Raw genomic sequence first — 27,716 nt, forward strand, 5'->3', positions numbered from 1 at the left:
TTTAAAATGCCCTTGAGTAAAATTGATGGCTAAAAAAAACCTGCCGTCTATATCCTGTGGCTCTATATACCACATGGCATATTAGTATGTATCTTTGATGGTAATTGCTCCTCACATTGTGAATTCTGTGAATTGTTTTCATAAAAGTGGTAGCAAAATGTATGATAATGTAAGAAGTATTGAGTCATATAAATTCATGTGTTTTGATCAGCTGTCGTTATTTTTTCTTTTTGCTCAAGGAATATTTTTTACTGAATGTTTTTGCATACTATAGTCTATTTAGATACACTGATCAACCACTCTATCTACATTCCCTCTTTAATGTGTAGCTATCATCTAAAAAATGGAGGCATTCAAAATGTTTTCACAGTGATTAATAGCTCGATACAATGCTAAAACTTTTAAATCTTTGATTTTTGTATAGTAGCTCTATATTTGCTGCTCAGATTTGACACTATTAGCAAAGAGAGATAAATGTAATGTATTGACCAATGATAGATTTGTTTATTTTAATAAAAACCATACTTGGGGGTTTTATTAAACCCAAACGGTATCCAAATGCCTATAACTGGAATGGTAAAAGTAATAGAAGAAAGAAACTATTAAATGTGATTTTTTTTCTATTACATTTTATTCTATTTTCAAAAATATTCTCGATTTTGAGTTCTTTTACATATTGGCCTTCTGTTTTTGAGTTTCAATGAGGGAATCTACAACTAAAACTTTTCATCTTTGTATAATTCATTTCCAATGGCCATGTAGGCTAGTGGTTAAGTACACAGATGTTAGTGCCCAAATCCTGGTTCTGCCAATTCCTAGCTGTGTGGTCCCAGTAAATATACTTAACCTCTATCTCTGTGTCCAGAGATAAATTCATAAGGTACAGGTGTGAGCAAAAAAATAGTAAGAATCACCCTTCAAAAGGAAATACTAAATAACAATTATTATTGAGGTGGTTCATGCATTTTTTTATCCATAGTAGTAAGTGCTACTATCTCTATAAAGAGGAAAAGTTCAATCCAACAGTCATTAAAATGGTTCTATTAAATGTAGTGATAAATCTTTGGTTTGTATTTTTAATACAAGATCTGAGGGATAATCAAAGCAAAGGCTTATGAGGATACGGCATTTATTACATACCAGGAAATGTCCTGAACTCTTTACATATGATTCATTAATTTCCTCAATAACACTTGTAGATACGAACTATTGTTATCCTCATTTTATAGACAAAGACACAGAGACAGAAGAAGATTGTATCCACAAATTACAATCTTTTTCTGACACACTGAAGAAAGCCCATTAATACTGCTAAAATTTACATATATATGTGGAGTTCTGAGAGTAACAAAGAAAATTAAGTTGGAACGTGCACAGGCTCATCTTATGCAATCTAGTGTTTCATTGTAGAATACTTCTCTGCCTTAAACCAAAAGATTGTTTTAAAAGCTCTTACAAAGCTCCCCCTCTATGATTTTGTAGTTTTTTTCACCCAAATGTATTATGCCTGGCTTACTTATCTGTTGTACTATACTGAAGTACAATAGAGCTTTACTGTAGTTATATTTATCCCATATGACAGGTCAGCACAGAGTAGAAATTGAATCAAGGAAATCGATAATGTAAAAATGCCAACACGCCACACCCACATAAACACAACTGCCACATTTTTAAGAAATATTAAATAACACCAAATATGATGACTGTTACCAATCGTCTGCTGATGCAGGTATTTTTTTAAAAGAGCTATAAAAAATGGAATCTTATTTTCCTAAGACACAAAGAATTTCCAGAGCTTGCAATTTCTTCCTGACATAATATAGTATAAAAAACAAACTCTAATTTAAATATTCATACCTTCACTTTGTTTAATGGTGTGCTAGTGGGACTGTAGATATTATAATCTAATGCTCCATGATGTTCCTTCCTGTTTTATAACAGTTAAAATGATAGCCATCTTCAAGAATAAGATCACGCATCACTATGGAGTTTATATTTTCTTTCTTTGAAAGATGTGCTCTTCTAATGATAATGACAACATGCTGACATGCAAAAGTAACATTTTCTTCCACAGACATGCTATATTTTTAAAAATTGGTAAACAATCTACTGGTCAAACAGACAAATTTTTGGACTCAAGTCTACTTTCAAACAATCTTGACCTAATTTCCCTGTAGAACTAAAGGAGAAAAAGAGATGACATGAAATTTAGCATAACAAAAACAACAAAAATCTGCAGGATACAATTTGATCCCTAAACTTTTTGAAGATTAAGAAAAATTAGCTTGGACTCAACATTTAAAGGACACTGCCAATAAAGTATTACATAGAATAATGCAAATGTACTTTGTAGGTTTGTCATTTTGACTAGAAACATCTGAGAAACTACCTTCTTTAAAAATTGCCCTCAGTATAGAGGGAAAAGTTCTTCTCTTTTTAAATGGCACACCAAAAATTGTCCTTTTATCAGTTTGGAAGAGAAAGATAAAGAAACTAGTCAACATAATTTAATTATAATATATTGATAAGCTAACATCATACTTTTTTTTCTCTTCTCTTTGCCTCTCACACAAACACTGTACATATACATAGACATACAGTCACACACACACACACACACAAGTCCATGGGCACAAACATTTAAATGCACAAATATACATACTACAGACACAGGTTTTGCTTTTGTTTTTTCAATGAGGGGCACATCTTGGAAGATGGCAAGCAGATCACACAGTTCATCAATTATTACAGAATCCAGGAGGCATTACATAATAAGTGGTATAGTAATACTGTATATGAACTATGTTTTTCTTCCTTAAAGACTGTATCTACTGATGAAGTCCACTATCTGTAAAGCTAATTTTTTTGTGAGCAGAAAATATTAGAGGGCCTTTTTCATTGCTTTTACTTAAAATTGAGAAGATAGTTTCTCACACAAAATTAAAGTAACGCTAGGAAACAGTTTCCGTTGAAAGGTACTTAAACAGAGGGAGAGTGATCACTCGGAAGAAACATGGACTTCAATTCCAGTTGTCATTTGCTAGCTATGAAATATATATCAGGCAATACCACGTCTCTGATATTTATGGAAATATGCCCTAAGCTGCCCTGTGTTCCCACATGGTTGGGCACATCACCCATGCAAGGCCAACAGAGATTAATAGGGACTTTAAGAACAGGAGATCTTTTTCCTTCTCTGATTTAAACTACTACAGACCACGACCTAATCCTGTAGCTACTAATAGCCATTTTATGCACCTTACAAAGAAAGCCTTAGTGAAAATAAAGACAACAAAGAGGAAAGCGGAGAGGAGAGAGGAGAGAGTCCTGATGATGTGATTTGTCCTCTGGTCAACAGATGGCGAAGGCAGGTCTCCTCTGCACTTCCCTGAACAGATCGATAGAGGAGTCAATAGATGCTCAGTTTGGATTTCTATCACCTGCAACTGAAGGCTAACATAAGAAAAACTACCTATTCTATAAAATTCTAGGAATAAACAAAATACCTAGGAAAGTACATGGAAGAAATCTAACAATGTTAATAATATTATCACTATTAATATAAAAGTGTGACCCTTCTACTTATACAAAAAGTGAACTCAGATCTGCTAAATATAGATGACATTGCTTTCTGAACAATCAAGCTTTAATTTTGTTGAATTCAAGAACATTTATTTGTTATGATGCCTATGTTTCTCAACAAACTAGATCCTTGAGGGTTGAAATTATATCTTAACCATATGTAGATCTCCAGCATCTAAAGCAGTTCCTTATTTATGGTAGATACTCCAAAATTCTTTGCTGTTGATAATGTATGGAATTAATTTTTATTCTTTTTAGCTAACATCCAGATTACCACAAGCACTAGACCACTTAACTGAATTTTCAAGAGCTGTTAAAATGTAATATACTCTAGAAAAGACATTTGCTTTTTCACATATTTAAAGAAAGTATTTTTTTCTTTTTTAATTCAGAAAAATATATTGTTTGAATTTGAAATGGTTTGTTTTTGTTTTCTTTTTTCAAGACAAGGTCTTTCTCCATTGCCCAGGCTGGAGTGCAGTGGCACAATCATGGCTCACTGCAGCCTCAAACTCCTGGGCTCAAGCAATTCTCCCACTTCAGCCTCTCAGGTATCAGAGACTACAGACATGTTCCACCATGCTAGGCTAATTATTTTTCATTTTCTGTAGAGACAGGGTACCCCTATGTGGCACAGGTTAGTCTTGAACTCCTGGCCTCAAGCGATCTTCCTGTACAAGCCTCCCAAAGTGCTGTGATTACAGGTGTGAGTCCCCACGACTGGTCTGAAATGTTTTCTAAAGAGTGTTGAAGCTTGGTTTACTTATTAAATATAGAAATTTAAAAATAAGTAAATAAAAAGGGTAGAAAAGTTTTTTTAAACAAAATAGCCAAAGTGGATAAACAACATTTCTGTAACATGCTGAGTTGCATACTATATCAACAGCTTTGGGGACAATAAGAAGTTTTTGCCTCTGTAAAGGAGAATTAGCCTTGATGACACTTGACTGCAAATACCAGTCGAATTTATTCTACAATCATTAGCTTGGAGTTTGTATTATTCCCTCAGATCACTATAGATTACTTTGTAACTCAGACTCCAAGCTACAGCTCAGTGGATTGGCTTGATAAGTCGGTCACTTCACTTAAAATGACTCCTTTCTTATGCTTACAAATGAAATATTTTCATTTTGGACATTATGCTGGGAGGATGCTTCTCTTAAAGGGGTTCCCCCTGCTCCAACATTGAACCAGGATTTTTATTTGGAAGTGGTGTCGTATCTCCCCTTATATCTTCCTTTTAGTAACAGTTACCCTTCATTGAGGATTTATCTATGGCAGGCCCTCTACCAAGCACTTATACCTGTTATCACATTGAATCCTCTTGAAAAATCTCACAAAGAAAAATCCCTATTTTTTTAATAATAAAAAATGAGTTAAAGTCACTTGTACAAGGTCAAATGGCTAGTCGAGGGAAAACTGCAATTCAAATTCATATCTGCCTAATTTCAAAGTCAATGCTTGACTGGCTCCATGAAAATGACCATCATAGAAACCTCACACAGACAAATACAAACACATTATTGTTGAAACAATTTTCTGACTCTCAAATATTATGTGACTAGATCCTTCCTCCCCTTCTCTATCCTAGATACCCAAAAATCTGAAAAAAGTTTCAATAGCTGAGATACACGATATTTTTACGTGGCCTTAGTGCTATACCATTTGAATGTTTCAGGCAAACTAAATAATAATAGTTAATGTTGATTCAGTGCTTATTTGGTACCAGGGACTCTGTTAAGCACCTTACATGTGTATATATACATGAATATATAATGTAATATGTATATATGGGCATACATAATAAGCATATGTGCAGATTATATGTATGTGTTAATATATATTAACATTATATATGATATATTATTATATATATGTATATATAATCCTCACAATACTTCTAAGAGGTAGGTACCTTATTATTCCCAATTTACAGACAAAAAAACAGAGGCATGAGAGGTGACTTAACTTGACGGAGGTCAAACAGCTAAAAAGTGAGAGAAAGAGGCTCAATCCTGGGCAGTGTGGAACCCACCTAAGCTACTCCCAGATGTTGACTCTTTGTCTGTCACTGAGGTGGGTACTTCGTAGAGTAAATAAAATGTCCATAAGACTTCTAGTCCTAGTAGCATTTAGATGGAGAAACATTCTGATACTCAAGTTCTACCCACGTGGTCTGGCTCCTCACCCATCTTCCACACTGCTGTTTTGTCTTCTCTTTTCCTGCCTCCTTTTTGGTATGTTGCTTCAGAAATAATGACCCTTTCCAGAGTATTCACTTTTCTTGAACAATCAGTGCCCTTTACCCTTCCGCTTTGAACATATCTTCCTGGAGTACCAAACCCAAAGCTTCTCCTCTCCTGCAGTTTCACACACTATTTTTTCTAAGTGCCACATATTCACCAGTGTGGGACAAGCTCACATCATGTCTCTTAGATTTATTCATTTCTGCCCTCTGTTTCAAAAAGACGCCACTTGAAGTCAGTAACCATTGCATCTTGCTACTTTTAGCATCATGTACAGTCCCGGGCATATTGTAAGTACTTAAACAATATTTTCCTTAAATTTTTAGTATTTAAAATTCTCCAGATAGTATTTACATATATTTGTTTAGAATCAAAATAGTTTAGAAATAATAAAAACTATGAAGGATCATATTTTGGGGTTTTTGGTAGTTCCAAATTCTCAAGTATATCAAAAAATTTTAAATCATCTAGTTAAAATTAAAACGGGTTCATCTTTAACACTTGGTGGTAAATGTTAGGTTGTCACACCAAGTATATGCCCTTATGTTTAAAAATGTGATTGTTTTAGTGAAAATTGAGCATTTTAAATATGTCTACAAAGTTTTAAAACTCTAAAATAAGTTACAAAAGACTTGTGAAATAAAAACAGAAAGAATTACCCCATTTTTAAATCACTGAATGTATCTGGGTTTTTTTTCCTTCATTTCATTTTGTTTCGTGTTATATAAACGCATCTAAATTCACACACTCAGTTGCAAAGAGACATCCTTCATAAGCTCATCAAACATTCTTCTTCCTTCCCTTCTCTCTTCCTTTCTGTCTCTATTCTTCCCTCTCTTTTCCCCTATCCTTCTTGTCTTTCTCTTTTAAACATTTCCACATTTTGATATTTATTTTATTTTTTCCCCCTGTAAGTTATCTGACATTTTTCTGACCTTTGATAGGGTTAATTCATCAGTCAATTTGAAATAGTCTTCCTTCCACCTCACTAAAGTGAGAGAGCAACAGTTTGGTTTTAAGAGGAGAGCTGGGGCAGGACGGGGTGGGAGGGTGTATTAGTTGGCCCTTGGTTAAAGGAGAGAAGAATCTGCACCTAACATCAGATTGGGAACCAAAAGTGCATATTGACAAAGTCAAGGTTTGGTTTTGAGTTCCAGCTCTCACATGAGGATGAGCGTGTCCTTGAAAAGTTAGTAACCCTCACTGGTCTTGACTTCTTCATCTTTCTAATCATATTAAAATTAGACATATCTCACTGGAGTTGTGATAATTCAATAAGCTTAATTATTACTCATAAAAATATTCAAATATTCATACCATATTTATCCTAGATTGGGGGGATGTTCACTATTGGACTAGAAAATACCAAATATCACAGTGTGAAGCCATTTTTGCATTGCTTTTAAGAAACACCTGAGACTGGGTAATTTGTAAAGAAAAGGTGTTTAATTAGTTCACTGTTCTGTAGGCTGTACAGGAAGCATGGTGCAGACATCTGATTCTGGTGAGGGCCTCAGGAAGATTCCAGTCATGGCAGAAGGTAAAGCTAGAGTACGCATGTCACATGGAGAGAGTGGGAGCAAGAGAAAGCAGGGAGAGATCCCAATTTCTTTTAAACAACCAGATCTCATGGGAACTAATGGAGAACTCACTTATCACCAAGGGGATGGTGCTACACCATTCATGAGGGATATGCCCCCATAGTTCAATCACCTCCCACCAGTCCCCACGTCCAACACTGGGAATCTCATTTCAACATGCGATTTGAAGGGGGCAAACATGCAAATCATATCAAACACATTTCCCAAATGTCCTAATTTCACACTAATATTTAGAGGAAGGTGTATAATTTGGAATGACTCAAGCATGGTGTGTGTTGTGTGTGTGGATGGAGGTGGTTTAGAAGTGGTAGTGGTATGTCTTGGATGCAAACAGGGAGACTGGGGTCAGGTTAGGGAACAAACTGAAAACCTTCTGTGTTTTTTGAATATAATCTTGAAATACATAAACTGGGAAGTGACTAAGCCTCTTTACAGGACCAGTATAGTATCTTTGTAGATGAAGGGAGAAATTAGTATTCTTATAGAGTTCCCACTACAGGTTTATAGCACTGAAATCCCAGGGTGGCTTTCTGATCCTGACTCAAATCTGTTCACAGTCTGGAATCAAGTCCCTCTCTTGTTACCTGCTTTGCTTGGATTTTTCTAGCCTTAACTTCCCCAAGAACACCCCTATCCCATTCTCAATTTCAGCTAATGACCTGGCTTTCTAGTTCATAGCAAGAATTTAGGCTACATACACACGCTCTTTTAACTTCCCACCTTTTCATCTCTGTATTTTTTATGGCTACATCAACTCTCCACCTCCTTTCTTATGGTCTCAAAAGATCTTTTCTTTCTCCTCCTTAGGACTAATTCTGTCACCTATATTTCAAATCTGAGTCACTTCTGCTTCCCTAAAAACCTTGTTGAGCTGTTTATCGTCTCCCTTCCATTTTAGCTTCTCACTCTTTGCAATTTCTGCTCATATTACAATGATACTTAAGCCTCTCCCTTTATAACGCTGTAACTGTCCTCAGGCCTGCATCTCCCTCTATGTCCCAAAATCTCTGTCCCTCTTTCCTTTCCTAACCAAGTTCCAAACCAAAAAAAATATGTAACAACTACAGTCTCACATCCTCCCTTTAAATTCATGCTCTTCTTTTTCAATAATGTTTATCTCTCAGGTTATAAAAGTAATACATGCTTATTAGGTAGAATAAATATAATTTTTAAAAATCACACACAATCTCATCCGAGTTAAAACTTGTTAACCTCATGATTGAATTACTTCCAACCTCTTTCTTATGTATTATATTCACATATACGGATCAAGAGTAGAATTATAAAATTGGAATCACACTGAATATACAAGTTAAAACTGTGGCTTTTCCCACTCAACAGTACATTGAAAGCACTTTTCAATGTCATTAGATTTTGTTGTTTATTTCACTCTTCTTATAGATGGAAACATAAATAGCAATTAATTTTCATGATAGAGTTGACCCTTGAGGTTAGTCTTAAAAACAGAAAACGTTGAAGCCTCAGAAAATCCAAACGAAGCATGAAGTCAATGTGCAAACCTGGTAGTTAAAATACTTTAGCAGTCTTATTTCTTTATGTTTCTTTCTTCACACTGTACTGAAACGTTCTATTCTATCTTTGTATCCTCACCCCTGGCATACCATTTGGTACAGAATAGATACCTAATTAAAGATTAGTGAACAAATGAATAAACAAGGTGATGTGTTTGCAATTAGAAAAGCTATCTGTGATATAACACTTTACTTTTCAGCTAGACATCAAACAATTAACAAGCTACAAGTGCAGACCACTAAATTAATATTCAATGTTCATGAATTAGGAAAAAAATATAAATCATCATTTCATTTACCATTTTTCCTTTGGTTTAACAGTGTATATCGCTCAATCTTCTTCAATAGATTAATTGTGATATTCAGTGAGACCTACTTATCAAATGTCAGCAGAAAATCATCAGTAAGAAAACCTCAACTTTCAGCAGTTTACAACCTGAGAACTAAAATTAGACAATGTTCCAACTGGATGCTGGTTTGTAGATAAAGAAAAAGAAAGAATGGGTATAATCATTCAAACTTTTCACTTCTATTATCATCCAATCCTTAAGAATGGGTATAATCATTCAAACTTTTCACTTCTATTATCATCCAATCCTTTTTCAAATCAAGAAGTATTGACTATATAAATAGAGGTCACAAGTATTAAAGAGAAAAAGTTGAGGATTTGAGTAATGGGCTGTTTGGCGGTACAGATTGTCCTCGATTTGCAGTGGTTCAACCTGATATTTTTCGATTTTGTGATAGTGCCAAAGCAATACGTAGTCAATATAAACCATACTTCAAGTTTTGAATTTTGATCTTTTTCCAGGCTAGTGATATGAAGCACATTTCTCTGTGTGATGCTGGGCAGGGGCAGTGAGCTGAGGATCCCAGTCCGCCACATGTTCATGAGGTTGAACAACCAATATTCCACAGTGTACTGTGCTGCCAGGTAATTTTGTCCAACTGTGGGCTAACGTGAGTGTTCTGAGTATGTTAAACGTAGCCTAGGCTAAACTATGATGTTCAGTAGGTTAGGTGTATTAAATGCAATTTGGCTTAAGATATCTTCAGCTCAGACTTTTAAAAAATCTTTCGTATTTGGTTTTTAGTGCTGTATAATAAATTATCACAAACGTAGTGACTTTAAACAACATTCATTGATTATGATAGTTCCTGTCGACCTAGAGAGGCTGCAGTCTCCGTGTTAGCACAGCTGTGCTTTCTTGCTGATTATCAATCCAGTGCTGCTCTCAGCTTCTAGAGGCCTCCTGAGCCTCTTGCTGTGTGGCCCTCTCACAGCATGATTGTTTGCTTCTTCAAGAGCAGGAAAAGCTCTCTGAGAACTAGATGCTCTTTTAGGAGTTAACTTGATTAAGTTGGGTGCCCTCAGGATAATCTTCCTTTTGAGTAGCTTGAAGAAAACTAATTAGGGACCTGAGTTATATCCGAATTATATCTTCTACTTTGTTGTAAAATGTCACCTAATCATGGGAATGATGTCCCGTCATATTCATAGGCTCCAATCACACTCAACAGGAGGGGATCATATAGGATGTGTACCCCAGAGGTTGTGAATCTTGAGGGTCATCTTAGAATCTCCCTACCACAAATGTGATAGGACTTCGTGTATACACAAAGTCCTCAAACATCCAGAGAAGTCATTTAAAAAGCAGCCACAACTTAAAAGTCACTAAGTCCAAATATTTCATCTATATGCCATTATTAAAACTTATACTAAACATTATTTTTATTTTTTGACTATTAAGCTGGTATTTAAGTTCAAGCTATTGAAATAACTTCTCTTGGTAAAACGCTTATCCCTAGTGATTGGTACCTGGATTTTATGATAGATAGAAGGAGAATGAAATAAGAAAAGCAGCTGTTCTTCACTCCCTGCTGTATTTAAGAGACACAGATCAGATGGATTAGCAGGCAACCTGGTGGGTGAGTCCAATGGCAACTACACTGATTAAAAAGTCCAGAACTGAGAAGTTTGGTACAACAAATGCATCTTACTGACAATTTTTTTTAATAGGTCTAGGTTTTGAAAATTTTAACAGGTGGTCACCAGAGGAAAAGGGCATAATTAAATCTACTAAAATGCATTTTTAACCAAAATGTTTAGGCAAGTGAGGGACATGACTATACTTCTTTTTACTGATATTTTCTCAGATATTTGAAAACAACTGGTGTATCTTTTCTGAGCCTGCTCTTCTAGATGATAAATATTTGCCATCACCCCAGCCATTCCTCAAATGCCATGATGTAACAAACCTTCACAGCTACCTCCATTCTTTCTCCAAAAGTGATATAGGATGTGTGACCTTACCCAAATCTCATATTGAAATGTAATCTCTGATGTTAGGGGAGGGGCCTGGAGGGAGATAATTGGATAATGGGGCCCGATTTCTCATGAGTGGTTTAGCACCATCCCCCTTGGAACTGTCCTCATGATGGTGAGTTCTCATGAGGTCATTTTAAAGTATGTAGCACCTTCCCACTCTCTCTTGCTCCTGTTTATGCAATGTGGCATGCCTGCTTCCCCTTAACCTTCTGCCATGATTGGAAGCTTCCTGAGGCCTCCCCAGAGGCAGATGCTGTTGTGCTTTCTGTACAGCCTGTAGAATCTAGAACCACTTAATCGTCTTTTCTTTTTTCTTTCTTTTCTTTTCTTTTCTTTCTTTTCTCTTGTTTTTCTCTTTCTTTCCCTCCCTCCCTCCCTCCCTCCCTCCTTCCTTCCTTCCTTTCTTCCTTCTCTAAACTTTTAGCAGAGACGAGGTTTCACCATGTTGGCCAGGCTGGTCTTGAACTCCTGACCTCGTGATCTGCCCACCTGGGCATCCCAAAGTGCTGGGATTACAGGCTTGAGCCACCGCATCCGGCCTTAATCATCTTTTCTTTAGAAATTATCCAAACTTTAGGATATTAGCAATGCAAGGATGGACTAATGCAAAAAGTAATTGCTTTTCTATATCCCTCTGTAGTCTGGCACCTGAGGTTTATATTTTCCAGATTTAGCCTACTAAGCAGAAGATGGATCAGGCCTATCACCTTTCTTATTTTAGATAAGCATTTTGCAAACTTTGGGGTGAACATAAGAAGTCCTGATAAAAATGTAAATATCTAAACCCAAGTCCAAAATTAATTCATTTAATCTAGGTAGGGAACCTTGACTGTGCATTGTCAGCATCGTTTGTGATTTGTACTCAGGTGAGCCGTAGACTACTCTTTGAGAAACCATTCTATTCATATTGTATAAGGCCCCATTCGCTTTTTCCTCATTCTATCGCAATACCAACAACTAATGAACTTTCTGTCCACTAAGCCCCCTAATATTATACATATTAGTTCCTACAAAGTATTAGATGGTCAAGTTTTGGAGAACAAATCTCCAATAGAGAGTATATCACTATTAATTGCATCATAACAGATTTATCACTCTAACCTTTGAAAATCTTTTCAGATCTTGATTTCCTCTTACATATATGTACCGAATGAGCTTGCTGCCATAAACACATCTTATAAGTGATCTCTCTAAATCTTCATTAATAAGAATTGCTCTTTCTTAATAAGGTACCTCCTATCTGAAGGGTCTACTGTGGTATTCTCACAAAGCGGGCATTTTTCTTCTTCTCTTCTTCATCTGTGCCTAATAATTTTGCTGTGTTTTCTTGCACATTATCCATGAGTAGCATTTAGTGATTTCTTTTTAATATTATTTCCACTAGTTTTCTCTGATAAGTTAGCAAACAGAAAAAAACTTAGAAAAGTCTTATTGTTCCTCACTTTCAAAAATATATGTGGACGATGATCAGGCAAGGTGGCTCACGCCTGTAATTTCAGCACATTGAGAAGTCAAGTCAGGAGAATTGTTGGAGGCCCAGGAGTTCAAGACCAGCTTGGGCAACACTGCAAAACCCTGTCTCTTCAAAAAAAAGTGCAATAACTAACCGGGTGTGGTGGTGCATGCTGGTAGTCCCAGCCACTCAGAAGACTGAGGCATGAGAATTGCTTGAGTCTGGGAGGTGGAGGCTCCAGTGAGCCATAATTGCACCATTGCACCCCAGCTGGTTAAGAGAGCAAGACTGACTCTCTCTCTGTCTCTCTCTCTGTGTATATATATACACACACTCTCTCTCTGTTTGTATATATACATATATGGATGTATATATACACAGAGAGAGTGAGACAGTCAAGACCACAAAGAAAATAATTGTTAATCCCAAAAAGTAGAAGTTGCCCGAGACATAGTTTTTGATCACACAGAAATAAAACCTGTATGTCTTAAAAAATAGCTTATGTTCAAAATGAAGAAGAAAAAGTAATGATTTTAGAGCACATAGAACTGATGACAATGAGAGTTCTAAAGAGGACATCTGAGAAAATCTTGCACAGATGGTGCTCTTCCTCACTGAGACTACAATTGGAGCAGGCACACTGCCCACAAGCTCTCAAACACTTCCTCAGCTCCCACACTTTTCAGTTACCCCTGCCGCCCCAGATGAGTTCCCTTTGGTAAGTACTTAAGACTGAACTGCAACTGAGGCAGGTACCAATGGAACTGATAATTGCCCAGCATGCTCTACAATACACAGATTAAATATGTAAGTGATTTTAAAATGTCATCCAAAATAAGACTACTTATTAACAATTCCATTAAGACATACCTTTCTCAGCTCAACTCTTTTTTATTCTACAGAAGCATCAACTAGAAGAAAACTGCCATCTCTAGTGTACACAACAACAGCAAAAATGTTTTAATCTCCATGACAACAGTGTTCGGACCCACATACAAATACTTTTAGAATCTATTTAAATGAGCCAATTCATAGTTTTTAAAAAGTAAATAAAAAGGACACTAATTTATTCAGCATTTCTGGCTTCTGCCCATCTTTTTTTTTTGCTTTTCCTTTTGAGCTCAACTGGAAGAAACAGTAGCTCTCCCATTGAAGACTAGAGAAATTTCAATGAACAGTAACTTAACTACAATAGAACACTTTTTTTAATGATCTGGTGATGTACTGTTACTTTAAAAGCTCTTGAATAAAAAAACCTCGATTTATAAAGATTTTTTTTTTCAAATTTCTCCTAAAAGAACTCAATAAAAAGTAAAAGGGGAAACATAATAGATGGGATGATTGAAAAAACACAAAAGTTATGGCTATGAAAAAAGCTTAATGTCCAAAACAGAGCTTGAATAAGTAGAGCTGTGCAAGTAGAAGTCAAGAGAAGGTCATACTATTTGTGCTTCCATTGTTCAGTTTGCTTTTACTCATATATCCTGGAATTGTTTTCTGAGCTTGTTTTAATGAGATTGCTTTATGCTGCTCTTTTGTGGTGGAGCATTTTGAACACAGCTAAATTTAGATAGTGTTCTCTAAAGATCCTCTTTTCAAGCTAAGATTAATGGAGGCCAATGTTGTCCCGCTGCATCTTCTACCTCTGAACTTCTCAGTGATGGAGGTCTATGATGGGGGTCACAGACCTCTAACTGCACGGTGCATTTGAAAAACCACCATCGGTAGATAACAACTCGCTGGGCGCAGAGAATGAAATTACTTTGGACCACATGAGAATATATTTAATGGTGTATTTTGTTAATGAAAATCATCATCATATTTCTCACTTACATATTTACCATCTCCATTATTTTTATTTTTTGGTTCTAAGCACATCTATCTTTTTCCAGAATGTCATTTACTTTTTTGTTTCTGAACCTTGAAAATTATATTTTAAAAATATTTTTAACTGAATGTAAGAGAAGCAAAGAAGTAGTGAAATACAAAGTTAAATGTCACAGTCAAGGTAATCAAACTAAGTGAGGGTTCACAGAATACTCACTAAAATCATAATTAGTTTATTGAATTAATTGAATCGATTGATTTGTTCATTCAGCAAACATCCTCCCTATCCCAGATCCATTTTTCAAAAGCCTTCAGATTGACCCTTCTAACACAAACTTTGATTATGCATTTTCTTTTCCAAGAGCCACAATAACCTCCCCCACCTCATTCTACTTACTTCTATTTCCCTAGCACCTAACATTATATGGCTGGTAACCAATAGACAGTCAGTGTTTGTTGAATGTTTGAAATAAAGTCATTTAGTGTAAATACTCCTCCTAACTGTGAAGGGTTTCCATTGACTTGCTCCACTCCAGCAAGCCTTATTTTATTTTTTCAAGTACTGACCAAAGAATACCCTCTACTTAGACAAGTTCTTAAAAGCCCCATGCTTATTCCATATCATTGCTCTTAACTTCTTCCTTTATGGAATATTTGGCTCTGTACACCTACAAATGCTATACATCTCTTCTCATTCATATTTAAACTAATATTCTGCTTATCAAAACTTTCTTATTTTAAAAAAAAATTTTTTTTGAGACAGGCTCTTGCTCTGTCACCCAGCCTGGAGCACAGTGGCATGATCTCAGCATGCTGCAGCCTGGAACTCCTGGGCTCATGCAATTCTCCCACTTCAGCCTTTGGAGTAGGTGGGACTACAGGTGTGTACCACCACACTCAGCTAATTTTGTTTCTTTTTTTGTAGACACAAGGTATTGTGCTGCCCAGGCTGGTCTTGAACTTCTGAGCTCAAGCAATCCTCTCACCCTGGCCTCCGGAAGTGCTGGGATCACAGGTGTGAGCTATCATGTCCAGCCTTATCAAACCTTTCATTTCATGACTTTCAGGTCATATTTCAGGATATGAAACTCTTTGTTTCAGTAATTGGAGGTAAACAAAATATTTACCACAAAAATATGATATAATCCTTATTCACTCATGAATGCATTACCCATTTATTCTCTCACTAATATTTATTGCTTCCAACAAATATTTATTAGGTGTCAGAAATGTACCAGACAATGTGGAAGCACTAAAGAGGGAAAGATGATAAGAAAAACAGAAATAGATTTTGCCCCCTTAAAGCTTATAATAAAGAAGGAAGGGACACGAATCAACCCATTCAATGGGTCAATAATTATAATTGCAATTATATTGAAACAATAGTACCCCTAATAAAGGGATGTGATCTAGTTGTTGAGTGGGGTGTGGTGGTCTAGGGAGACAGTCTGATGAGATTCCCCTAAGGAAGGAATATTTGAATTGCAGTTTGAAAATTCAGTAGGGTATGTGGAGGTGAAGGAAATAGTAGGAAGACTCAGTGATAAGGGTTTTTAAGGCAGTAAAAGGAACAGAACACGTTCAGAAAACCAAAAAAAAAAAAAAATCCATTATGAATAAAACATAACTTGAAAAATTGAGGCAAAATCATGATGAGCAAGAATGGCAGAACATTTTTGGTCTTTTTTTGTAAAGGAAGCATGGTAGGCCAACGTAAACTTTTGGATCATGTTTGGACCCAAACTTTTGGATAATCTGCCTAGGAGAGATTCTTGTTTCTTAGAGGAGGTAATGCGTAAGCTAATTATTTTATAAGAAGTATAAATCAGCCAATAAGATAATAAAGAGATGCCTATTTCAGTCTCCACTCAAGCTCCTTGAGCATTTGTTTCTTACTGACTCTCCTGTTCCCCTCTGCCATTGAAAATGACACTACATTTTGGACTCTGCTTACCTACTTGTAACCACCCACAGGTCTTCCATCTTAGGGTGAAATTCCTAGATATTAAAATATTTTCTATCTCCTTTTAAAAATCTATGCAATTAATCTTTTATTTATTATATTTAACTTTTGTACTATGTGTCAGATACTTTGTTAAGCAGAAAGAAAGTACATAAATTGGATGCTGTTGCATTCCTTATGAAACTCCAAGTCAAGCGAAGGTAAATATGCTATAAATTCATGCTTTCATTCAACATGTATTTACCAAATGGCTACTATGTATCAAGCATTGGGATGAAAAAAAAGGAAATTCTTGGTCTTGTGGTGCTTTCCTCCAGGATAAACTGTAATATATTATGACAAGGTTTATCATGGACACAAGAACAAAACATTGTTAATGTCGGAAGGATGGAAGAGTGTCCATTTTCATGAAAAGGCAACAATTTTGTTGGGTCTTAAAGGACGAAAAGGAGTTTGCCAAGCAAAATTGTGGAGGAAAGCCCTTCTAGACTGGGTGACAAACATATGAACCTGAGTTGGAATTGAAGAAAAATGAAAAGTTGCAGAACCTTTTATTTTTTTGAAAATTTACTCTGATCTTAGAGTAAGCTGGATAACTGCTCAAAGTAAGAGAAAGCTAGCAGCAAAAAGATGAGTTAGAAGTCAGTAGTGAAAGTCTAAGTGGAAAGTATTGAAGTTTTGTCTCTGAAGATGTAACAACAGTACAGAAGGAGGGAAATGAGTGAAGTCATTCTGAGGTTTTTGGATCAAGCAGCAGGGATCATTAACTAAGATTAAGACTATCAACATGGAGTAGGTTTGGGAGTCAAGATGATAGATTTCTATCCCTTTTGCTGGCTTCCATTCTTTTGGTCACTCTTAAATGTTGGTACTCCCAGGATCTTCCCTTCATTTCTGTTGTACACAAGAAATTACAAACTGATGTCTACAAACAATCAAAACCAAGCAAAAATTAACAAAACATAAGTAAGTAAGAGAAAGAATACTTGTCAGAAGGACATCCTGTGAGAAGTATGAGTTCGACATTCCCAACATCAAATGCTTTGACCCTTGCCTCATGGGATCTAGGCATTAAATTCATAGTCAACAGGGGAGACAGATGTGGTAAAGTGTTCAGGTCCTTATGCTAGATTAAAAAAAAATCTTATGTTTGCCTAGCAGCTTCTCTATATACTAACTGTTGGCTGAAACTAACTCATGTAACCACTCCACCTAAAACATGGGACAATAAAAACCTTTTTATAAGGTTGTGGTGAGATCATATAAAATAATTCATACAAACAGTGTCTAGCACTCTAAGGATCTCATAAAACATCAGTTATACATAAAAAGAATAAATACTGTATACTATGAACAATTTTAACTAGTTTCTACTGACTATTTCATTTCATCTTCACAATCAGTCAGGGAGGTAGATACTCTTATTATTATTAATATCATTGTCTTCCTCATTGTTACAGATAAGGGGACTGAGGCACTGAGAGTTTAAATGGCTTACCTAAAGCTAAATACCTTGTAAGTGGTGAAGTTGTAATTAGAATACAGGCAGCCTGGCTAAAAAGTCAGAAATATTAATCCCAGCACAGATATATGGAAAGTAAACAATATACTCCCAAATGACCAGTGGATCAAAAAAGAAATCCAAAGAGAAGTCAAAAGTGTCTTGAGACAAATGAAAATAACAATAACAATACACCATACCAAAACTTCTGGGATGCAGCAAAAGATGTTCTAAGAGGGAAGTTTACATTGATAAATGCCTATATTTTAAAAAATCTTAAATGAACAACTTAACTTTATACCTCAAGAAAATAGGAAAAAAAACTAAGACAAAGATAGAAAAGGGAAGGGAATAATAAACATTAGAGTATAAATACATGAAATAGTTACTAGAAAGATAATAGAAAAGATCACTATAACTAAGAGTTACTTTTTTAAAGATAAACCAAATTGACAAACCTTCAGCCAAATCAAGAAAAAAGGAATGAGGATTCAACTAAATAAAATTTTAAATTAATGAGGAGATATTGCAACAGAAATAAAAAAGGATCATAGAGACTGCTATGAACAATTATATGCCAAAAAATACAATAACTTACAACAAATTGATAAAGGCTAGACACACAGAATCTACCAAGACTGAGTGATGAAGAAATAGAAAATCTGAACAAATTTGGGTAATGAGTACCCAATAATGAGTAAGGAGAATAAATCAGAAATAAAAAAAAAAAAATCTCCCAATAAAGAAAAATCTAAGAGCAGACACTTGGAGGGAACACTTCCAATCTCATTACATGAGGTCACTGTTATACAATGCTAACCCAGATAAGGACAACACAAATAAAGAAAATTACAGGCCAATATCTCTGAAGAATATAGATATAAAAATCCTCAAAAAAATGCTAGCAAATCAAATTCAACAGCATATCAAAAGGAACATTCACCATGATTAAGAGGTCTTTATCCTTGGAATAAATAGATAATTCAACATACACAAGTCAATAAATGTGATACAGAATTCTCACTTATGCTTGGTTTCACTTTCCATGGTTTCAGTTACCTGCACTCAGTCATGGTCTGAAAATATTAAATGGAAAATTTCAGAAAAACAATTCATAAGTTTTGAATTGTGCATTTTAAGTAGCAGGATGAAATCTTACACTGTCCTGTTTCCTCCCACCCAGGAGATGAACCATTCCTTTTTCCAGGGTATCCAAACTGTATCACAACCGACCTGTTGGACATTGACATCATACACACCTGGCATCCAACCATCAACATTCTCATAGCTCAATAATCAAGGGTCACTCAAAGCAAATGGTCTTCCTTCTGATGTATAATCAGAAAGTCAATAGTAACCTAATTTTATGTAGATTAATGCCTACATAAATGCCTGTGTCGTTCACCATACTTCATCTCATCATGGTGACCTTTTATCACACACATCATCACAAGAAGAAAGATGAGTCTAATACAATAGGATATTTTGAGAGGAAGTGAGAGAGACAACATTCACATAACTCTTATTATAGTATATTGTTATAATTGCTCTATTGTTGTTAATCTCTTGCTGTGCCTAACATAAATTAAACTTTTTCATAGGTATATACATAGAATAAAAAGCATACTATAAGTAGGTTTCAGTAAAATCTGCAGTTTCAGACATCCTCTGGGGGTCCCGGAATGTATTCCCCATGCATAAACGGGGACTACTGTATATCATCTTCACAGAATAATGGATAAAAATCATATTATCATCTCAGATGCAGAAAAAGCATTTCTCAAAATTCAACATCCTGTCATGATAAAAGCTCCCAACAAATTAGGTATAGAAAGAATGTATCTAAACATAATAAAGGACATGTACGACAAGTCTACAGCTGATATCATACTGAATAGTGAAAAGTTGAAAGCTTTTCTGAGATTAGGAATAAGATAAGGGTGTTGTATTAGTCTGTTTTCACACTGCTATAAAGAACTGCAAGAAAGTGTGTGATTTATAAAGGAAAAAGGTTTAACTGAATCACAGTTCAGCATGGCTGGGGAGACCTCAGGAAGCTTACAACTGTGGCAGAAGGCCAAGGGGAAGCAAGGCACCTTCTTCACAAGGTGGCAAGAAGAAGTGCCAAGAGAAGGGGGAAGAGCCCCTTACAAAACTATCAGAGCTCACGAGAACTCACTATCACAAGAACAGCATCAGGGAAACTGCCCTCCATGATTCAATTACCTTCACCTGGTTTCCTTTGATATGTGGGGATTATGGGGATGATGCAGGTTACAATTGAAGATGAGATTTGGGTGGGGACATAAAGCCTAACCTTATCAGGTGCCCACTCTTACCACTCCCAATCAACATAGTACTATAAGTCCTAGCCAGAGCAATTAAGCAAGAAAAAGAAATAACATTCATCTGAATTGGAAAGGAAGAAGGTAAATTGTCTCTGTTTGCAGATGACATGATCTTCTATGTAGGAAACCCTAAACTCCATCTAAAGTGATATTAGAAACTAACAAAGAAATTCAATAAAGTTGCAGTATATGAAATCAACATATGAAAATCAGTTGTGCATCTATACCAACAACAAATTATCCAGAAAAGAATTAAGTATCCAAAGGATTATAAATCATGCTACTATAAAGACACATGCACATGTATGTTTACTGTGGCACTATTCACAATAGCAAAGACTTGGAACCAACCCAAATGTCCATCAATAATAGACTGGAAAAAAATCAATAAAAAAAATGTGGCACATATACACCATGGAATACTATGCAGCCATAAAAAAGATGAGTTCATGTCCTTTGCAGGGACATGGATGAAGCTGGAAACCATTATTCTCAGCAAAATATCACAAGGACAGAAAACCAAACAATGTATGTTCTCACTCATAAGTGGCAGTTGAACAATGAGAACACATGGACACAGGGAGGGGAACATCACACACTGGGGTCTGTTGGGGGGTGCAGGGCTGGGGTAGGGATAGCGTTAGGAGAAATACCTAATGTAAATGATGAGTTGATGGGTGCAGCAAACCAACACGGCACATGTATACCTATGTAACAAACCTGCACGTTGTGCACATGTACCCTAGAACTCAAATTATAATAATAATAAGAAACCAAAGCAATAGCATCAAAAATAATGAAATACTTACTTACAAATAAATTTAACCAAGGAGGTGAAAGATCTGTACACTGAAAACTATAAGACATTGAAGAAAGAAATGGAAGAAGACACAAATAAATGGAAAGATTTTCTGTGTTCATTAATTGGAAGAACTAATATTGTTAAAACGTCTGCATTACCCATAATGATCTACAGAGTCAATGCAGTCACTCAAAATTTCAATGGCATTTTTTTAGAAAATGTAGAAAAAATGGCCGGGTGTAGTGGCTTATGCCTGTAAGCCCAGCACTTTGGAGGCTGAGGTGAGTGGATCACTTGAGGTCAGGAGTTTGAGACCAACCTGGCCAACATAGTGAAACCCCATCTCTACTAAGAAACACACACAAAAAAACAAAAATAGCTGGACATGGTGGTGTGCACCTATAATCTCAGCTACTTAGCAGGCTGAGGCAGGAGAATCACTTGAACCCAGGAGGCAGAGGTTGCAGTGAGGTGAGATTGCACCATTGCACTCCAACTTGAGTGAAAAGAGGGAAATTCCACCTCAAAAAAAAAAAAAAAAAAAAGAAAGAAAGAAAGAAAGAAAAGAAAATGTGGAAAAAACAGTTCTAAAAATAGAATAAGAATTTTAATAATTAAAATTCAAATGAAATCACAAATGACCCAAAATATCCAACGCAATCTTAAGAAAGAAGGACAAAGCCAGAAGCATAATGGGTCATGATTTCAAACTATATACAAAGCCATGGTAATCAAAACAGTGTAGTAGTGCTATAAAAACAGACATATAGACCAAAGAAATGGAATAACCTGAAGTAAACCCACAAATATATGGCCAACTAATCTTTGACTAGGCCATGAAAACTACACAATGGGGAACAAATAGTCTTTTCAATAAACTGTACTGGGGAAACTAGATATCCACATGCAAAAGAATGATTTTGGATGTTTATCTTATTCCATATACAAAAATAACTGAAAATGGGTTCAAGACTGAAATGTATGATCTGAAACCATAAAGCTTCTAAAATAAATATAAAGAAAAAGCTCCTTGCCATAGGTCTTGGTGATGATTTTTGGGGTATGACACCCAAAGCACAGGCAACAAAAGCAAAAACAAAGAAGTATAACTGCATCTAACTAAAAACTTCTGCAGCAAAGGATACAATCAACAAAATAAATAAGTTGTGGTATGCAATAATATATTGGCAAACTATATCTATGATCAGGAGTTAATATTCAAAATATATACAGAACTCATACAACTCAATAGCAAGAAAACACAAAATAAGCCTATTTCAAAATGGACAAAGAACCTAAACATACCTAAAAAATAGACATGTTTCCAAAAAGAGACATACAAACGGCCAACAGGTATATTAAAAAGTGTTCAACATCATTAATCACCAGGGAAATACAAATCAAAACCACAGTGAGATATCACCTCATACCTATTAGGATGGCTACTACATAAAAGATAAAAGATAACACATGTTGGAGAGGAAACCAAGAAAAAGAAACCCTTCTATACTTTTGGTGGGAATGTAAATAGGCATAGCCACTGTGGAAAACACCATAGAGCATAGAGATTCCTCAAAAAAATAAAAATAGTACTACAATATGACCCAGCAATCCCATTTCTAGCTATATATTTTAAAAGGTGATATCAGTATCTCAAGGAGATATCTGCATCCACATGTTCATAGCAGCATCATTCACAACAGTCAAGATAAATAAATGGCCTAAGTATCCATCAGTGAATGAATGGATAAAGTAAATATGGTATACACACATACACAGACACACAGACACACAGACACACACACACACACACAGAGAGAGAGAGAGAGAGAGAGGGAGAGAGGGAGATAGAGGAATATTATTCAGCCATAAAAGAGAAGGAAATCCTGCTATTTGCAATGACATGGATGAGCCTGGAGGGCATTGTGCTAGGTGAAATAAGCCTCACACAGAAAAACGAATACAGTATGATCTAACTTACATGTGGAACCTAAAAAGTTGAACTCATAGAAGCAGAGAGTAGAATGGTGGAATGAATGGCGGTTGCCAGGAATTGGGGTAAATGAGAGGTTTGGGTCAAAGGGTACACACTTTCAGTTATAAGATGAATAAGTTCTAGGGAACTAGTGTACAGAATAGTGACTATAGTTAACAATATTGTATTGTTTACTTGAAATTTTCCAAACATAGATCTTAAATGTCCTCCAGGCATAAACAAACACGCACACACAGAGTGATAAGTATGTGAGGTGATACACATATTAATTAATTTGGTTGTGGTAATCATTTCACAATCGATATGTATATTAAATCATCATGCATATCTAGAATATATACAATTTTTACTTGACAATTATACCTCTATAAATCTAGAAAAAATAGAAATCTTAACTCCAGGACTAGATATGTTCTTGCCTGATCCTAGAAGTGATCACCTGGAGCTCACCCTCTCATGTCTGGCCTCCCTAAGGACCGTTTTCCTATACCATTCATGTTCCATATCAATTTCTCCTTTTTTTAGGGTGTACAGTGAAATTTAGAACTTAATCACTTGCTCTGTTACGCTTCTCTGTAATATATGTAAGTCTTGTCTGGAGTATAAACCCTTCAGACAGGAATTCTATCCCATATCTGGTATTCTGTTTAGTAACAGTTTAAGATCTGAGTATCAGTAAGTTTTCAGTAAACACTTGTTGAGTGATGGATTCTGAGGCTCTAAGGCATCACTAGTGGAAGAAACTACTGGAGATATTTGCATAAGGCCTGGTCACTCTTACTGAAGATTTCTCATTAGCAAAAGTGCAGTCAATGACCCAGAGCTCCACTTGTGAGAATATTGCTGCAGGCCTCACAACAGAAGAGGCATAACCCTTGCAATGTGTGATGAAGAATGACTAAGTCTTGCTCTCTTGACTGTTGCCGTGAAGACTACATTTACAGTAAAAATAGGGGGATATTTTAAGGACTATTTTGTATAATAAAAAGTTATGAGAGTTTTTTTTTCCTTTTATTATTCAAAGTTAGGATAATGACAAAGAATATTTATGGACTTTGATACTTACACAGAAAAGAAGGTTTGGTGCATTTAAAGCAGTTGGAGAAAAATATAATGAACAATTATTACATTTAAAACAAAAGAATATAGATAAATTAAAAGAATAAGAACAGATTTTACAATAACAGTCCCAGTGGAAAGTAAGAGTTTAAAAGTAACAATTCTGTAACGTAATTTTTATTTGTTTAAATTGTTTAAAAACTGAAGTCACGAAGAAATGCTTAAAAGCCAAATAAAATTAGTCAGAGAAAAGAATAAAAGTGGATCTCAGAAAAAATAATTTTTAAGAAGATTATTTGAAAGACTATGACTAGATATGTTCTTGCCTGATCCCACAAGCTGTGACCCAGAGTTCACCCTTTGATATGTACTATTATCCTGTACCATTCATGTCCTGTAACGATTTCTCCTTTTCTCAGTTCATTTCTCAGATATTTATGTTTTTTAACTTGAGAACTATTTTATTGGCAACATTTGCCTTGCTGTGACTTCTGAAGAAAAAAGTGGTAGTTGTAAAATACAATATAACCTTAATTTCATTCATTCATTCATTCATTCATTCATTCAGATAGTCAACATTAAGATATTTACTAGGCATTATGCAAAAGAATTTTCAACAACGTGGAAGTGAAAGAAGACCATTTACTGCCTGAAAAGTGCTAGAAATGGCCACTGCAAAGTGTGATGAGAACTACAATAAAGACTCAAAGTCCTTTGGGAATTCATTTATTTACTTATTTTTAAAACAATTTCACAGAACTTCTATTTACCTGTATCCTTTATGATAAATTTCTTTTGTTTGAAGAATTTATGAATACCTTGTAAGCTACAGAGACAGGTTAGTTATATTTAAGACAAAAATGGTCCAATTGCTAAAATCTGGCTTACTTATAAGTAATTGCCATTCTTTGTTCCTTTGGGAGGAAGGTGTTTCTTGTCCCCCCCCCCCCCCCGGTTTTTTTGCAGAGATCCAGAAAAGGCCTCATAGAGATACTGGCATTTGAACTGTTACTTAAGAATAGGTAGCACTTAAACGGACAGGACTAGCAGAGAGCATCCTAGAATCACAGGAACAGAAAAGCGAACGCGTTAGAAAGTGTGTGTGTGCATGTAGAGAAACCGTGGGAGTTTTAAAAGGAAGTTGACATGCACTCTGTGATGTGAAAGTCAGTGAAGATAACAGGGAAATATTGAAAGATTTTCATAAGGAATTTATGTAATTAGACTTCTATTTCAGGAAGATTAATATGATAGTGATGTAGAATAATCGGAGAGAGAAGAGACTGTGAGTAGAGAAATCAGTAAAGGGATCATATCAGTCAGGACAGGCTAAGATGCTGTATAACTGCAGACTCCGAAGTCTCTGTGGATTAAACTAACAAAGATAGCAAGGACATGTATTTCTTGCTGCTGCTCCGTGTACATTTTGGGCCCATGTGTGAAGGGTGGGGGGAACTGAGCTACACTACACTCAGGCATCCATCTGGAAGATCATCTGTCTCTATAGCATGGTGAATTATGCACTGGCTTGTAAAACTCGTACTCAGTCTAAGAGTAACGCATGTCAGTTCTGTTCACGTTTCATTGACTGTGTCTGTGCCTAATTTCAGGGGTGAGCAAATGTAATCCTACTACATGCCCAAAAGGAGAATAAATGGAATATCTGTGAATATTTCAATCCCCTCAAGAGGCGGTTGCAATAGTCAGTGAGGGTGTAAGCAGTAGGAATGAAAAGAAATAGGAAAATAAAAGAAATAGTTTAGAAATAGAGGCCGCGGCAACCAGCACACCCGGGCACTTCCCTTGCGGCAGTCGCGCCTAGCAAATGCAGTGCCGCCGTGCACGCCAGAGTGGCTGTAGCTGCCGGGCGCGGCGCCGCCCTGTGCTGGATATGGGTTGCTGACTGCGCCCCCGCCGCCGGCCGTCCCTGCAGGGCCGCGGCGCCCTGTGCTCTGCAACGCTGCGGCGGGCAGCTTGGGATAACGCAGCCGCATGCAGAGATCGCCTCCGCAGGATGAGGGAGTGGTGGGTCCAGGTGGGTCCGGGTGGGGCTGTGGGCAGTGCTTCTGCTTGCTGCGTACCCGCACATCCGGCCCCCTCAGCTCTCACACGATCTTCACTCCTGGAAGTCTTCAGGCAAGTTTTTCACTTACAAGGGACTGCGTATCTTCTACCAAGACTCTGTGGGTGTGGATGGAAGTCAGGAGATAGTTGTGGTTTTACACGTTTTCCAACATCCAGCTACGATTGGTACAATATTTGGGAAGGTCTGACCTTGAGGTTTCATCGAGTGATTGCCCTTGATTTCTTAGGCGTTGGCTTCAGTGACAAACCGAGACCACATCACTAGTCCATATTTGAGCAGGTCAGCATCGTGGAAGCGCTTTTGCGGCATCTGGGGCTCCAGAACCTCAGGATCAAGTCTCATGACTGTGGAGATAATTGTTGCTCAGGACCTTCTCTTCAGGTACAAGCAGAATCGATCTGGTCGGCATACCATATAGAGTCTCTGTCAAATGGAGGTATCTTCCCTGAGACTCACCGTCCTCTCCTTCTCCAAATGCTACTCAAAGATGGAGGTGTGCTATCACCCATCCTCACACAACTGATGAACTTCTTTGTATTCTCTCGAGGTCTCACCACAGTCTTTGGGCTGTATACTTGGCCCTCTGAGAGTGAGCTGTGGGACATGTGGGCAGGGATCCCCAACAATGACGGGAACTTAGCCATTGATGGTCTCTTACAGTACATCAATCAGAGGAAGAAGTTCAGAAGGCACTGGGTGGGAGCTCTTGCCTCTGTAACAATCCCTATTCATTTTATCTATGGGCCATTGGATACTGTAAATCTCTATCCAGAGTTTTTGGAGCTGTACGGGAAAACGCTGCTGTGGTCCACAGTGTCCATCCTGGATGACCACCACATAAGCCACTATCCACAGCTAGAGGATGCCATTGGCTCCTTGAATGCATATATGGGCTTCATCACCTCCTTCTGAGCTGGAATGAGTAGCTTCCCTGTATTACCTCCTCTACTCCCTTATCTGTTGTGTATTCCACCTAGGAAGAATGCCCAGAAGAGGTCCTGGCCATCAAACACTATTCTCTCACAAACTTCACTTTACTCAAACTGGTGAACAGTGTATAGCAAGAAGCCAGCAGGAGCTCTGACTAAGGTTGACATAATCCACCTCCTATTACTTTGACAACTGATCGAATGTATGGACTTGGCTTTGTTTTTGTGTTATTAGGAAATTCTAATGAGCATTACTATTCACTGATTCAGAAAGACGTTCTTTTGTATGGAAGACTTTTTTTTAACACTTTGGACTTCTCTGAAATACTTAGAAGTGCTCATTTCTGGCCCAGCCCCAATAGGAATTCTACACTAAGAATAAGGAGAAGGGGACCTCCTTCCCTCTCCTTGAATGGCTTTATGGGCACACGCTTTTGAACAGTTCTTTAAGCAACACAGAGC

The 27,716-nt window shown here is 36.6% G+C and overlaps 2 protein-coding genes across 7 annotated transcripts in view; one reads left to right on the forward strand and one right to left on the reverse strand.

The window, feature by feature from the left end:
- The window catches only part of LAMA2 (laminin subunit alpha 2), a 618,419-nt gene that overhangs the window by 551,357 nt on the left and 39,346 nt on the right, over positions 1-27,716 (reverse strand). The window lies entirely within an intron of this gene.
- LOC101019679 (mesoderm-specific transcript homolog protein) lies at positions 13,342-27,559 on the forward strand. The gene is given in 6 exon segments (XM_031666849.1): positions 13,342-13,461; positions 26,173-26,274; positions 26,276-26,462; positions 26,465-26,679; positions 26,681-26,750; positions 26,753-27,559. Coding segments are annotated over 6 exon segments (1,179 nt in total). The 3' UTR covers positions 27,238-27,559.

Source organism: Papio anubis, chromosome 6, assembly GCF_008728515.1.
Source record: "Papio anubis isolate 15944 chromosome 6, Panubis1.0, whole genome shotgun sequence".
Classification (NCBI taxonomy): domain Eukaryota; kingdom Metazoa; phylum Chordata; class Mammalia; order Primates; family Cercopithecidae; genus Papio; species Papio anubis.